Consider the following 16,356-nt stretch of genomic DNA (forward strand, 5'->3'; position numbering starts at 1 on the left):
ACTCCCTCTTTGTCACATTCATCACCCGGTTTGTGACACTATCGATGGCACATCGCATGTAATTTAAATGCAATACTAATGAAAATCTCAACTGTAATAACCTTGCTAAGGCCATTTTAAGCGCACCCACCTAATTATAATCAGAACATGATATGCAATAGTACAGTCATTGTTGTGCTATGTACACACTCACACAACATCCATAGATTTCTGTCAAGAGGTTTAGTGGCTTACCAAATGTATGACTCAGCAGTCTACCTATAACACTTACAGACTCGACATAGTTGGGTAACAGGAGAACTGGGCCCTTGAGAATATATATATTTTTTAGGTAGAACTGGAGTCTTTGTTGTAAAACAGACAAAGACTTGAACAGCATGCTGCATACTGCACATACCATGGATATGTGATACATATGGGATCAATCTGTAGAAGATAAGGCAGGCTACAAGAGTAGCCTACAAAACAGATTGGTTCAATGTTCACAGTTCTAGTGAACTGATGGAGTCAACGACTCTTATATTAAAATATTATATTTGGCGTTATATACAATTAAGTTAAACTTATGTAAACTATTGGTTATGGGGGGAAAAGAAAGAAAGAAACTATTATATAAACTGTCTAGAACACCTGCCTTGTGTGTGTTATTTATGAGGTGGAACATTCCGTTTAGTTTACTGTAGGTATGACAGGTAGGTACTACTTACCAGTGGTGGAAAGTAACTAAGTACATTTACTCAAGTACTGTACTTAAGTAAAATTTTGAGGTACTTTTACTCTACTGGAGTATTTCCAATTTCAGTACTTTTACTTCTACTCCACTACATCTCAGAGGCAAATATTGTACTTTTACTCCACTACAATTATTTGAAAACTTTAGTTACTGGTTACTTTGTAGATTTTGATTGTTATTACAAAACACAGATTAGGCTACCCATTTCAGCCCTATGTGCATTTCGGCCATTTGTAAATAGCCGATCTACAAGCTCACAAAGTGACACATTGTGTGCTTGTAAATCTGCTATTTTCAATTTCATTTGTACACATTTTATACACTTGAAAACTTGTGAAATGGGACATAGTGCATAATGAGTATACTTTTGGTACTTCAAGTAAATTTTGATGCCAACACTTTTGTACTTTTACTCAAGTAAAATCTTGATACTGAACTTCTACTTGTGACATTGATTGATTGATTTATTGAGATACTTTTACTTAAGTAAAAAAAATGAGTACTTTTTCCACCACTGCAGGTAGGTAGCAGTAGCAGTACAAACAAGAGGTCAGGTTATAGTCTGAGTCCGACAGAGGGGGGAGACAGACAGACAGACAGACAGACGGGCCTAGAGAGAGAGAGAGAGAGAGCAACTTTAATCCTCCGGCTGAGACACACACACACATGTTGTTCGAGAAAACTTCGTGAAAACTGTGGAATTGAGGAAACTACAGTCAGTACTGTAACTCTCAGTTACACAGAGACAGCGGAGAAGAAGATAGACACAACAACCTGTAACTAATAGGCTAGTTGACTGTTTGTGGTTCTCTTCGCTCTGATCTGTTTCGCTTTCCCCCGGTGAGAGAGAGAGGATGAGTAGTCCGCGTTCCAAGGAGGATGTGGAACAACAACACTCCACAACAACCAACGTGAGTGACGTCTCTTCAACTGTCTACTAATAATGACGTTTATCATTTTGTTTGTTTATCCGAGTTTACAAAGTAGCTAAATGTGTGTACAGCCTATATATGTGACGCTAATGAAAGGCGAGTTGCTAACAGAAACAGAGTCGCCCGACAAAGTCAATAAAATGTTCAATCATTTGAGACAAAAGCGCTGCCCCTAGCAACATTATTTCAACACTTCATTTTTATTATTATTAGCCTTTTAGGCTACGCTGTTTATTTGTGTCTTTCATCTTTACTCTAGACTACTATTAGGCTATATTAAAGAATATGATTAACTTTAATACATAGCCTACAATACATTTAATTACATTGCTATATATGCTCTTCAAAGTATAGCTACTTCTTGTTGGCTACATTGCCATTCTAACCCCCCCCCCCCTCCCCCCCAAAAACACAAATATCAAACAAAAAATCTATTGAAGAAGTTATTAATGCTGTCAGCCTATGTTATTCCTAGCTAAAGGAAGTCAGCATTAGGCAGCAGATGCAACAATCATCACATATGGCTAAAGAGTCTCTTCTAAGAGATAGGCTACTGTAGCATAATTATGTTCAAATTCATTGAAGTGAGGAGGAATTATTATGGACTGAAATGTCTTTGTCCTCCATGATATGCCATTATTTTCAAGTGCCCTCACATTTGAATCAAATTGTCATCAAAACTACATTTTTGTTCATTTGAACATTTTCCTCTGTAAGATGGCACCCAATACAAAATAAACTTCATAAAGCCCAAAGAAAGCGAGACAAATCTGCCATTTTTTTTATTTTTATTTGTGTTATTATTATTATTATTATTATTATTATTATTATTTATTTATTTAATATAATTTGTCTATACTTTTACCAGTCATTTTCTTTAGTGAGATATGTCAAGTTCTACTCATGTGGCTTTCAGGTCATTTTTCCACCTGTCTTAATGCCAAATAAAGCCAGTTTGGCAATATAACTATATTGTGCCAAAATGTCCTTGAATTGATCCTCTTGCATAACAGTGTCACCATGCAAGTGTATCATTAACCGACTGGCAAACATGAGGACCATGATGATTGTTATCTGTATGTCTTGTATAACTTTCACTGTCTGTAACACTAACCTGCCTTTCAACTTTGAAAGTGTGTGAAACATCGGTGTACTGATTGTTTCACATCACGTGAAACATAGTATAATGCTTAACTTGTAAAAGTCCATCAATTATATAATCATATCCAATCTTAAAATATTTGCAAATACAAAGAGAAGGGAATTACCAAAGCTGTTAGATGACACTGTGGAAGGATTTGCCATATTTTTGAGCATGCAAACCTGTCTGTCTGTCTGTCTGTCTGTCTGTCTGTGTGTGTACACCTCTAGGTTGTTTTTATTTCTAAGATATTGCATTTTCTTTTCTCAGAAGTTTAGCGTCAACTAAGTGGAAACAAGTATTTCATTTTAAAGATCAATACAAGTTAAACCTTAGGATTAATAGAGATAAGTTTGTATCGGCCCGGAGGCAACCCACAGTGCCTAGAGCCTCCTAGTGTCACCAATAGCTGCAACATCTCAACCTGGCCTGGCATTGGACGGACTGATGTCGTGGATTCACTCACATATGGTTCGTGTGGGTGGATCCACGTTGTCGGTCTGGCTAGTGCCAGGCTAACCTGGCCTGGCATCAGCCGGACTGATGGCGTGGGTGGCTGTTGCAGGCTGTAAATATAGCATGCATGGATCTGCGTAGTCGGTCTGGCGAGTGCCAGGCTAACCCTAACCCCCTAATTAGCACTGTCTCTAACTACCCCCAAGAGACAGTGGGGGCAGTAGCATTTTACTTGGACACAGGCCGAGGGCTGACCAGCCTCGGTCGGGTCGCCTGGAGGAGGGTGTCTGGTGCAAGACCCGAAACACCCAGTGACTCCAGGTAACAACACTGATGATGTGTCCAAGTGCATCAGTCAATGTTTTATTGACAGAGATAAGGCTGCTTGCCATCTGCTTTGAGTGTACAAATGAGTAGTTAAAAAGGCTGTTAAACTGGCTCTGACGTGGCAAAACTGTAATTTCACAGGTCTTTATTACCTGTGAATTTACAGTTTTGTCACGTCAGAGGGGCCCTAAAGAATTCAAATAAAAACCCCACTTTAAAAACCTGTTCTGTTTTCTGATATTATCTCCACACTGCTGGGAGATTATCTCCATGTTTATCCATAAACATAGGTCCTCTTTCTGTAAAGGAGTAAATATTTTGTCCAAAAACATCAATGAGTGTTCTAAAGGGGACAGTTGAGTATACATTTTACACTAGTATAATTTCCTTTTGATTTTGTGGATCAGTATATAGTTAATTGCTTGATGTAGTCGATGTTTGACCGAGTCACTTTCTTATGGGAATTAGACTCAATTAGAAAATATAAATTGTGTTAAAAGAGAATAATATTTGAATTCCTCCAATTGTTTAATTAAATAAGCCACATAGTGTTGCATTATTATTATGAACTTGATTTGTTAGGATGGCATGAATGAACAGGTGGATTGTAAAAGTGTCTGGCAGATGCAGGAGAAATACCTAGTCATGCCTAAACATACGCAGACATGTTGTCTGTGGTTCTGGCTCAGCTTCCAAGATTGGTGGCGGCCAACTGGGCTTGCCAAAGGCAAATAAATAATTAACACTGGACTTAAATGCTGCTTTGATGTTCAGTGTTTGTTATTTACTATGTTTGTGGTGATTGACACTATCTAAAGTGATGTTGAACTTTGTTTGGAACCTTATGTTGTAAGCTACCTGAGCATGATATAAGTTCAAATATGGTTGTTGATCATCTTTATCTTTATCTGTTGCTTCTGTGCTCTGTGAATGAGGAACCGGGAGTAACGATTCTATATTTCACTCACATTGAATGGTGAAACAGTTTCTGTCAGTATATAACACTACAATTTTGACTCCCACCTATTTCACCTTTGGTGTTGTCGTTGCTCATATTACACCCATAGTGGTGACCTTTTGATTGCTGTGATTCTAGCAAATGTCCATCAATGATGCCTTGAATATAGCCATTTCAGTTTCCCTAAGGTACCAGGACTTGTATTTTTACATATTGGCAATGTACAGTATAATGTGCTTTGTTTGCGTCCATTTATGTGTCAAAAGTTTTTTAGACCTTTTTCACAATAAGAGTGAATGGAATCAGTACTTCTGGCTTCATGATCACAGAGCGCAGAACCAACACAAGAATAATCAACAATATTTTGACCTATATCATGCCCAAACGTAGCTATATAACCCAAGGTTCCATCAAAGTTCAACATTGCTGTCGTTCTGTCGGCTCAGCCAGTTTGTGCGTGTAGTATCACATACGCTAGAGGGCAAGTTATCGTGATGTAATGGATTTGAAGTCTGCTCAGCTCATGACCTTTATTACTGTACACTCCATCCCCTCTCTTTCCTGTTTCTCCCCATTGTTCGGTCTCAGAAATGTCTTTAAAGAGTCTCCAGTCTAGTCCCTACAAAACGGTGTTTCCTCTATAAAGTTTAAAGCGTTATCACAGCCCCCTTAAACCATTGTTAACTAGAAGGTTTTGGCAGCGGCTTCTGCATTTACTGAGAGAGGGGAACATTTTCTTAACCACTCAATATGACAAATAGCTAAAATAGCTGACCTACAAGCTCACAACACATCACATTGCGACGCGTTCTCATCTTGTAGATCTGATATTTTTTTTAAATGTTATGAAAAATATATATTTGACAAATGTTTTAAATTTGCCAAAAATAGGGACGCCAGGGTAGCTGTGATTAACATATTTTTTTGAATTAAATTGTGATATTATCAAACATAGATTCTACATTTCCCCTAAAGTATGCATATATTTAACATATCCCCACTGGCGATAAAAATGAATGACCAGAGGCATGGATTTTCTGTCCATCCCTTCCAGCAAATGGAACCCTGCTGATAGACATCCATTGCTGATGCACTGTAACTTTGACTACTGGTTGTATGTAACTTTGACAGCTGGCATCTAACGATTTATCGTAAATCGATTCAAATCGATTCTAACTGGTGACAATTTAAATCGATTTAATACAAAAGATTTTGTGATGCAAACAGCAGGAAGAAAAAGAAGAAAATACAGGATCTTTGTAAGAGAGTTTTCAGTCATTTACTACTGTATTGAAAAGAGGATAAGAGAAAAAAACAGTATTGTAAAAATACTGGATTTGTGTAAGAGATATAGTAAAGAAAAACACACATTTTGTGTTTAAAAAATCGTGAAAGATCTTATTGTGAACCTAGTATCGTGATTCGAATTGTATCCTGAGTTGAATTGACAGTCTGGGAAAACTCACTGTAACCATGCATTATCTCAAGATAAGCGCGGCAACTGAATGTCTATTATGTAATGAGACTAGTGATCTCTCGTTAAACATTAGATCTGACCTCTTTGGCATCCTGTTTTGCAAACCCTGTGGCTTTGTAATTCCACAGGGGAACAGTGGTAATTACCCCTCACAGCGAAACCCATTTAAGGGATTATAGTTTTTTGTCTTTTTGGACTGAGCTTGGCAAGCCAGCAGTTTGATGGACGTCTCCTAATGTGGCGTGATCATGCGTGTTAACCACTTAAAGGACGACTTCACCCATTGTCAACCTATCTTCATATAATTGGTCCCCACTAATGCTCATTATAATATGGTACCATTTTTGTCTAAAGCCTGTGTCTAAGAGGGCTGTGGAGAGCTCAGAAATCCGCCTACCAGTGACATCATCGATGGGGATTCCAAGCTAATAGAAACTGCATGCTTTCTATTCCTGGAAAGTTAGCATGCTATAATGGAAGCCATGGAACCTGCCTACCGATGATGTCACTGGTAGATGGATGTCACTGGTAGATGGGTTTCTGAACAGTCCACAGCCCTCCTATTCTCATAGGAGGGCAGAGCAGAAACAAATTGTACCATTTTATCATAATGAGCATTAGTGAGGACCAATTATTTGAAGACAGGTTGAAAATGGGTGAAGTCGTCCTTTAAGACCTATTTTGTATTTGATTGTCCGAAAATAACGGATCGACAAGCTCGCATTGTGTCACGTCACGATGTGTCGTTAGCTTGTAGATCTGTTATTTTGGAAAATGTTTTTAATTCTTTATTTTATTTTCATCTATAATGATATGCCCAAAATAGGGATGTCAGGGTTAGCTACATGGTGTCTACATTGGCCGAGATTGGTACACATGGTTTTCAAACACTGTGCACTCAATTGGTTCTTTGTTGGGGTGTTACTCCTTCAGCCTGATGCGTCAGAAATGTTGTATAGGGAAAAAGTACAGTTCAAATATACACACAAGCGTAGAGAGCAGGTGTTTATTTACATGGCAAACATATTACACATGTGTAAAGTACAGTGTGAACATTTTGAAATAAACACGAGGCATAACCTTACCTTATACAGGAAATGTATACATTCAGATCAAACCAATATAATAAATTAAAAAGTAAAGACACCAGGATATTGTCTGCGAGGGAAAAGTTCATATACATTATTATTATTTTTAAAAAGGCTCATTGCGAGAACAGAGGACAAACTTGACATTTGACCTCTGTTTGCACAGCCCTGTTTACACTGCATAGCTACCTCTCAACGCCAGCAGAGACTCCTATATAAAGACGCTTCATTAATCAGGCTTATGTAACCAACACTGCACATTCCTCACTGCACTGCTACCAACCGCTGTCACCCTGTGGCAACAAACAATGCCCTCTCCAATCTCCATTTCTACTGGCCAATCACTGCTCCCAGTGACTTTTATATAGACATGCTTAAATACTGTATGGTTATAAGGGAGCTGTGGAACACAGTCACGTATGTTACACGGCAGTATTTGTTTGATTACAAAATGAGACGGCTAATTGATTGAATGCAGGAAATGTAAACAAATTGCGGTAATTCGAATGGGTTGAAAACTAAGTATAACCCTTTGTTGTTGTTGTTGTTGTTGTTGTAGACTTGTAATCTAATGAATGACATAGTCCCTATCCTATGAAGTTCTCTTCTCATCTAATGTACTTGTAACGACCATGTAATGGCCTTCTACCCCTGCAGGGGAGGCTAGTTCCTGTAAACTCCAGTGAACACTACTGACTGGTGAATAAAAACATCTTGAGATATAAAAGGGTTGGGTTGCTGTAGGAGCCTCGCCCAGACGTCTTGAGGCAGGCCGTTTCCCACACTTACATACATATAGTCACACACCCAACATCTCAGACATAACACACAGATCATCACAGGAAAAAGACCACGGTTGGTTGACTTCAGCTCCCCAGGAGGTATGCCTAAATAATGACACATCTAGATAGTGAAATCCACGGGGATTTATTGCATGTAGTCTGGATATCGTTTTGTCTGTGTGTGTAGTTAATCGTTTATCTGTATGATTCAGTGCTTGGTTATGTCTCATGTTGTATCAGTGGTTGTGGATTCGTCTGATAAAAGGTACAGCTGATTCAGTTTTTCAGTTTTATCTTTGTAGCGAAGATCATACTAAAATATTGTGACTCAAAATGAAGAGTCACAACAACTGCTATAGTTTTCATTAACATGGAATATGTTATATAGACATACATAGACATAGTGAAGTGATCACTATGTCTATCTATCTGGTACTACAGCAGAAAAAAAAAAAGAGAGATCAAGAAACATTGACTCTTGTGCACCTCCCAGTTGACAGCTTTATGAAAAATGAAAGTGGTTATATAGATTTCTCAGACAGGGATGGCAATGATGTTGGTCTTTATGATTAAACTTAGGAAGTTAGCAATAGCAAGGCATCACAGTCTGCTTAATGGCCATTGTTATCCACTGACCATTGTCACTCGCCAATCATTGTCTGTTAATTACTGAAACCCTATACTTTTTTGACCATGTTCCCCCAGGGGTCTATACTTGGCCCCCTCCTTTTCTCCCTTTACACCACATATCTTTGCTGTAAATAGCCAATCTATGTATGACAAATAGCTAAAATAGCCAATCTACAAGATTGCATTGTAACACATTGTGAGCTTGTAGATCAGTTATTTTGGCTGTACATTTGCATAATACAACATTGCCCAGAATGGGGAGCGTAGGGTTCTTGTGGTTAAAGCTTTCACTGTGATGTGTTATGGAGGAAATGTGTCATAATTGATGATATTACTGAGTTGTAAATATACTGAGTGGCTTTGGCTGTTCTCCTGTGATTCATGGTCATCACACTGAACTGTGAACTGTGATAGTACTGTGAATACAACTTAAGGTCATGATACAGAGCTCTTATGGGCAAGCACATGTTCCACTGCTTTCCATGAACTAGCAAGGCACAAGTAAAGGCACGCATGTAAATGTTACATAACAGCGCCATGGGAGTAATGCAGTGTGTGGTCCTCAGGCACTCAATTGAATATACAGTATTAAATGTTTAATGTTTATAAGTGATTTTAAGCAGTGGTGTGTTCTAGGTTTATTTGGAGGGCATAGTATAATTCTCCCACACGCACGGCACATGCGCGTGTATGTGCGCGTGCGCAAGGTCGCCGAATGAAATAACCGCTCTATTGTTAATGCAGTTAATGTGTGAATTACTTCAAAACTCCCAACGGCCAGCGGTCATTATCACCTTCACCTTCACCTCAGACGCCACATTATCACATGAAAAAGGCTATTTGAACTGAAGTTTACATTCTTGCTGCCCCCAGCCCCTCCTCCTGCATATCAGATATTGCTTTCTCTGACGTTTTTTGGATGGCTAAGCTTGGCTGCGAAAATGTTCTGCAGGTCACACTACGTATATAGCGTATCACTGTAGAACAGACCACTGATTTTAAGTGCTTTAACCACTTGAACACTTGCGTGCCCTATTCTGGGCATGTCATAATAGGCAAACATTCTGTGAAAATAGCAGATCTGCAAGCTCACAATGTTTTGCAGTGCTACGTGTTGTGAGGTGGTAGGTCTGCTATTTTTTGCCGGAGATTTGTTGTTGAGGGAGAAGGGGGCTAATGATAGTCTCCTGGGGGACCGTTGTCAATGACGTATATAGGGTTTAAGCGGCTACATTTTTTACATTTTTAATGGTTAGTCATCAGTCGTCATTTCTCGGTTCTGTGGCGTTCAGTTTATAGCTCAATGACATGCACCTACATCTGGTTTCTGTGTGATCGTGTGGAGACGTGTTTACTCACCAACTTTGCATGAGAATGTCAAACAGCAAAGCGCTGATGTCACTTCTAAATCAGAAGTTAAAAAACTAAGCACACTTAACTGGGGATTTGTTGGTCTTGTGTTGATTATAGACGGACACTTCTTGCGGTGCGAGAGTGCTGTGTGGTTGGCTCAACAACTGGGGGAAAGCAACAATGTTCCTTCTGAATGCTAGAGACTATATTCACAGAATAATGTTATAGCTTCCTAAATGGGCTTGGTGGCTTTGATACTGATTTATAGTATCATGTTTTCTACCTAAGTGTCACTTTAGAGGACAACTGTTGTACAATATTAATCCATTAAGACCGGGAACGCATCTGTGTCGTTTTAAGATTTCTTTGGCTGTTCAAAAATAGCATATATACAATCTCATAGTGCGGCACCAAGTGCCGCACTATGAGATTGTAGATCTGCTATTTTTTTTTTTAAAGGTGGAGAATTTGTGCAAATCTTTGAATATACATATACTGTATGTTTTAAAGCTAATTTGTTTTACTCTGATCTGTGCTTCTGGGGGGCCCTGGAACAACATATTTTGAGATGGGGGTCCGCGGCCAAATACATATCATTTTGGGGGTCCTTGACATGGAAAAGTTGGAGCACCACTGATATTATAGCAACATACGAAAACTGTTCTGATTTAGAAGACATTTGTAGAATCCCCAGAAGCAAAGATTTCAGTTACAAATGTTTGCTTTAAAGCAACCGCTGCTCTGCAACCATATGACAACTGTGTTGGCTGCTGCCCAGAACTCCATTGTGTCAGATGAAGAGTGTGAGACACTAGAGACTGAAAACAGAGACCCTCGCAGGGAATGCCAGAGAGCTGACCCATGAAACAGGAGTTAGATACCTTCCCCTGTGGCAGATTATTTTCCAAGCATCCCTGTGTTTTGTATTTGTTTTTCACACTGCATTCCCTTGTTTGTGTTTTTCTGGTCTTAATACAGTATGTGGCAGTCTGTATGCCCTGAGAGTTTGGTTTGCATTGTTCAGTTTTCTCATGAGAAGGTTTGTAACAATCTTTAGCGTTCTAAAACCAACAGGTGTGGAGGATATGAGGACTATACAGTAATGTAATCCATGGGAAAATGTACAGAGTGAGCAAGCATTCTCCATTTTAGTAATGCCCTACTATACAGTAAAATCCTCAGTGTTAATTTAACTGTGACTGTAAAAATGGTCCCAAATCCACCCAAAGGTGGGAGTGTTATGGCCATCATATGAAGTTGTAAAATGGTGATAAGTGGCCATACAGCACGAAAAGTTAGATAATCAATGTCACAGTCATTTATCATAAAAATATTTGCCTTGGTTCCACTGATTTACAGAAGCTTGAGAATGTTTTAGCCCATCAGGATGACATTATGTATAGGTGGCTAAATAGCTGTCTTAGCACAAAGCTACCTTCAATACCTGCAGTGTGTGATCGAAATGTCTTAAAATAGTAATGCCCTCACTAGACCTGCTGTCTCCATTGTACAATGTAAGTCCTGCAGAAAAGCAGTTCATCGCTTTGTTTTCTTTGATGTTTGATGTCATCTCACGCACCCAATAGCATTTGATTAAAGTTCACTCAGACCCTGGAGCGACAGTCATTACAGTGGAATGGAACGCCACTTAAACTTGTATCACTACAGTTGTTACCAAAGGCTTTCCCACAAAGCATTTGGCAGCTTACTTCATAAATAACATGAAGGTCATTTAAGATCAGATAAGGAGAAGGAACATGCTTCTAGCATTGAGAGGTAATCCATCTCTGTTAAATTAACAGTTAAATCAACAGTTAATATTTTGCTGTGTGGCCCGAGTGCAATATAACTTTAAGTTTTGACATTACACGCTGTAACAGCTGTATTTGTATTCAGTACATTGAAAAACAATGTTGCAATAACTTGTTGCAATACTGGCTGTGCTGACATACTACCGAAACAATATTTATGTGATCATACAGCACTTCAGTTAACACATACGTCAACAAACTGGAATAGGGTCCTGAGTCAGAGTGAAATAAACCTGCTACTGTAATGTTAGGCCAGGGTAGCAAGGCAATGCCACCTCACCTTGTAGACATCATGCATTACATTTGTCTAGACTATGAATCTTGCAATCATTGGTTCCATGATGACAAAGTCCACAGCAATGGAAATGAGTGTTCTTCTGAGCTGTGGGGGCTGGCCGAGCGGATACGCCCTCAGGTGTCTCCCCGCCTCTCTCTGATGGCTGGATGCAGATGTTTCATACAGTATACTGTACAAGTACAGAACAGTTTACAGTGTGAGTATGGGTTTACACATGCCCACATTGCATAGACAGATATGGATTATAACAGCGCTTGAAGGAGTACATAGGTCAGGCTGCGGTCATGATCATTTTTTGCTGAAAATGGTTGAAGGGTGGTTGGCAGCTTGAGTCGTTTACTTTTAACAGTGATCATGTTGAAATTACCTTTACTAAGGGTAATGGCCTACTCAGGGATCATCCATGTCGAGAATGACCCGCAGACAGACAGATACAGACATCTGTGGTTTTTCGGTTCTGGACAACTGCTGGTCCAACCAAATTCCCACTCATCACAAACCATCTCCAGGTCATCGGCGAGACACACACCAAGTTTGAATTCAGCTGGTCAGACAGTGCCTGAGTTATGCTGGGAACAGACAGACAGACAGACATTTTTGTCTGTCTTTACTTTGCATTTTTGTTTAGCACTTTTTGTTTAGTTGTATATACAGTATATTGCAATACTAATGTGTGACATCAGCAAAGGAACATCTAAACACACAAAATAGGTTTTAAGGCTTTAATGCACCGCAGCAGCTGTCAACAATAAACAAACCAGTTTTGACCCTTTTGACCTTCGTTAGCATCGAGCACCTGAGCAGAAATTAACTATATAATATATAGCTGATACTAGCAGTCATTAATATGCAAATGTATAATATCCCAAACATATACATACATAGATTAGAAAATATAAAAGTTGGGAATAAAAAAAAGTAATATAAATGACAAAACCCACAAGAAAACTACACCAGGATTTTTCTAATAGCTATTTAATACCAGTTCCTCATTTAATCCCAGAGCGAATTCAGTATTTAGGGATTGAATCCAGTAAGCTTATCTTCTTTATAAGGGATTCACCATTTCAATACCCTGAAACCTCAGTCTACACACCTCATGTCCTGTGGCATTGAAATGCCTGGCTACAGGAGATTTTTCATCAAGATTTCTAATGTTGCTTTTATGTTCGGTGATCTTCAATTCTCTCTCTCTCTTGCTGATGTATCAAAAACTAGTACATTTTAAAAGATGAACTACACACCTGGTCTTACATGTAGTCCCCCCCTGCCTTCACCTTTATATTTTACATAGAGTGTAAGACAGAGTCACTGTTGATCATGGCATTACAGTTAACATAGTTGTTACAAGGAAAGTTACCTGGGGATAGCCATTAGCCAAGAATATTTCTTTTTATCAACCTCAGGTTTTATCTCTCAGATTGTTAGCAACTTGGCACGTTTATTAGCAAAAAAGTACGAGGAGTGGAAAAATCCTTTCCCACCATGAGATCACTATAAATAACCGTAATCATAGTCATCATTACAGCTATATAAGAGTGGAATGCTTTGTAAGTGCAGCATTGACCTGGCTAGTTAGTATTGATGTTGGCAACTTGCATAACTTCATAAATTAATCACCGCAATTTTAACTAGAAGGTTCTCATTATGGGTCCTAAATGTCAGGATAACCCAAAGCAAATGCATAATTAGGCTTTCTGAGCACCCAGTGATTTATAACACTGCACTGGCGCACCATCACAAGTACTGCATGATGAGCCACTGGGTGAAATGAGGTGACGTGTGGTCCTTGGCCTCTGTCATCATTAGCTCCTTTCCCACATGTGATTACCCAGTACTTTTCTATCATACATGATCAGACGTGGGGCACATTCATCATTGCTGCAGCTATTGTTTGTTGAGGAAATGGCTTTGAGCCCCACAGTTTTTGACTGATTTAAAGCTGATGTTTTGGAACCCAAGCTGAGGACAATTTGCGGTGTGTGCACGGCACGCCAAAAAGAAATGGGAACAATAGCATGTGTTGAAAGCAGTGAACATTGTGTCTCTGTGTGAAGAGCCTATTTGTTGCGTGCGTGTGTGTGTGTATGCACGTGCGCGCGCGTGTGTGTGTGCATGTGCTCGCGAGTGCATGTATGCCTCTCCCTCTCTTCTCTGTGTTTTCTCTGGTGGAGAGAAGCCCTGAGGCTGCCACTCCCACAGATCACAAAAATGACATGCTGGGGCTGCCTGTCAGCAGCTGAAGCCCTGATGGTTTTCTTCAGGCTTTTCCTGCTATGCACACAGCACTCTCAGGCGAGGTAAACCATTAAGCCCAGCCTCGACATGCAAATCAGAGACATACGTTTGCTTATGCATCTAGACTACTAACGACCAGAGAGACGTTGCTTCTGCTTTTCTCTGCGCGGCCTGTCCATGCAGCACATATGGTACTCATGTTATTCACACAGTATGGTTCACATATGGTACACATATTCACACATCTTGGCAAGCTGGCACAGACCGTATACAGTGAGATGTTACACGTGCATTCTGTCTTGCAGCATCATATAAACCCACCAAACAAACAACGTACAGTCTTACACACACACACACCACGCACGCACGCACGCACACGCACTGATGAGACGGTTAGAGGTTTGTGTTAATGACAGAGTGCTCCTGTACAGACAAGCCACTGATGCTGCTGGGCTTGAGGAGTCAGTTTTCCTGGTGGAGGATTGATCCAGGCAGGATGTGGTTGAAACAATGATAGACTGAGGAGGGTGTGGCAGTGTGGACTCTGCTCATTGGTTCTTACAACCTTCCCCCTTACCCACCCACCCCAGAACGCTGTCAGGCATACATGCTGTAGATAGAAGTACAAGGTGTACTTAGAGGTCAAATATCAAAAGTAGTTATTGTTAAAATGATGGTTTCTAATATTACTATCTCAATCTTGATGACGCTGTTCTTTACACAGGCACCTTCCACAAACGTTTATCATCGCAGTCATGATGTTATAGCTTTGTAATTATTTTTTAAGTAATACGAAAATTCATGTTGTTTTTATAATAATAGTTTAATAGCACAATAGCACATTTGAAAGCATTTGATATAGTGCTTCACAAACCATAGAACAACACTAAATAGAAACAATGCTTCAACAGCAAACAGCTTCAGAGGAACCAGTGAGTGAACAATAAAGTCACAGAAAAATACAATGTTAAAGTCATGGATTTTATTTTGCCTCTACATAGTGTTGCAATGTCATTTGCATACTACTGCAAATGTTGTGGCTGGTATGCCGTGTCATGGGCGTAGCCTAGTTTCTCATAACAAACAACAGGCTGTGGTGTGCACGCAGCGCGTTGTCAAATATTTATCGTTCCTCTGCTGTAATTGCTGCGGTGTCATTCTCACGAACAGTACCTCTAATACCTCACCTAACAGGTGTCATACTTTTAACCACTTATGGCATATTCAACATTTTTCAAAATCAGCCGATCTACAAGCACACAACATGTTGCATCATAACGGGTTGTGAGCTTGTAGAACTGCTATATACTTTCTTTTTCTCACCTATAGTATAATGGCATGCCCAAAATAGGGACGACAAAGTGAAAGTTGTTAACTGACTATATTCATATGGTGGCCATTTTTCTCTTAATACATACCATAGAGTCTCCCACCCCTGTCTCTGTAGCTATAGTTCACGTGTCAGCATTCAATATAGAGTTACATGGAATTTTTCTGTATTGTTACAGCTAGAGTGGCATTCACTCTAGTACCAGAACGACAGTACTGTACGACAAATTAAGGGGAAAGGTCTGAGTGATTATATGGAAGGCTGTGTTGTTTTTGTTTTTTTTCTTTTCTTTTTTACAGCTAGAAAGATTGTGTAATGTTCAACATGGAAATGAATAACAAATATGGTGTAGTTAAAACCTATTAAATGAGATTAAGTTACTAATTGACATGGAATTTAATGTAAAAAATGGTCTGAGAAGAATGAATGGTATTGTTTAAGATCAACCAGGGTTTAAGCTTTTTGGCGTGAAAACGTTTCCATTCTCATTTTATGTGCCGTAACAAAGTTGCACCTGCCTGAGAATCCTGTAAAAATACCTTTCTGGGTAGCAACAAACAGCTTACTGTTGTTCGTTTTTTTTGTGACTGATTTTTTTTTTTCAACAATATGTTTATTTATTTTCTTTTTTCACAAAGTATTTCAACATTCAATACAAATACAATAATAAAAAGAAAAGACATTTACAATAAACCTTACAAAACAATCAATGACCAAAAACAAGAAACAAAAGAAAAACATACAATACAATGACATCAGCACTACTCCTCTCCAGATTCTTCCATTAAATGTGGCAGATTAT

The 16,356-nt window shown here is 39.2% G+C and overlaps 1 protein-coding gene across 2 annotated transcripts in view; it reads left to right on the forward strand.

Moving 5' to 3' along the window:
• The first annotated feature begins 1,391 nt into the window (after nt 1-1,391).
• LOC311061426 (tuftelin-like) overlaps nt 1,392-16,356 on the forward strand; it is a 24,497-nt gene continuing 9,532 nt past the window's right edge. Inside the window, exon 1 of one of the 2 annotated variants that reach the window (XM_084080067.1) lies at nt 1,392-1,644. In XM_084080067.1, coding sequence (XP_083936193.1) covers nt 1,588-1,644 — 57 coding nt within the window. In that variant the 5' untranslated portion in view covers nt 1,392-1,587. Of the gene's footprint in view, nt 1,645-7,864; nt 7,994-16,356 lie in introns of those variants that run through there. The other variant, XM_084080068.1, reaches the window with a different exon arrangement.

Source organism: Gymnoscopelus microlampas (genome assembly GCF_963454915.1).
Source record: "Gymnoscopelus microlampas genome assembly, chromosome: 15".
Lineage (NCBI taxonomy): Eukaryota > Metazoa > Chordata > Actinopteri > Myctophiformes > Myctophidae > Gymnoscopelus > Gymnoscopelus microlampas.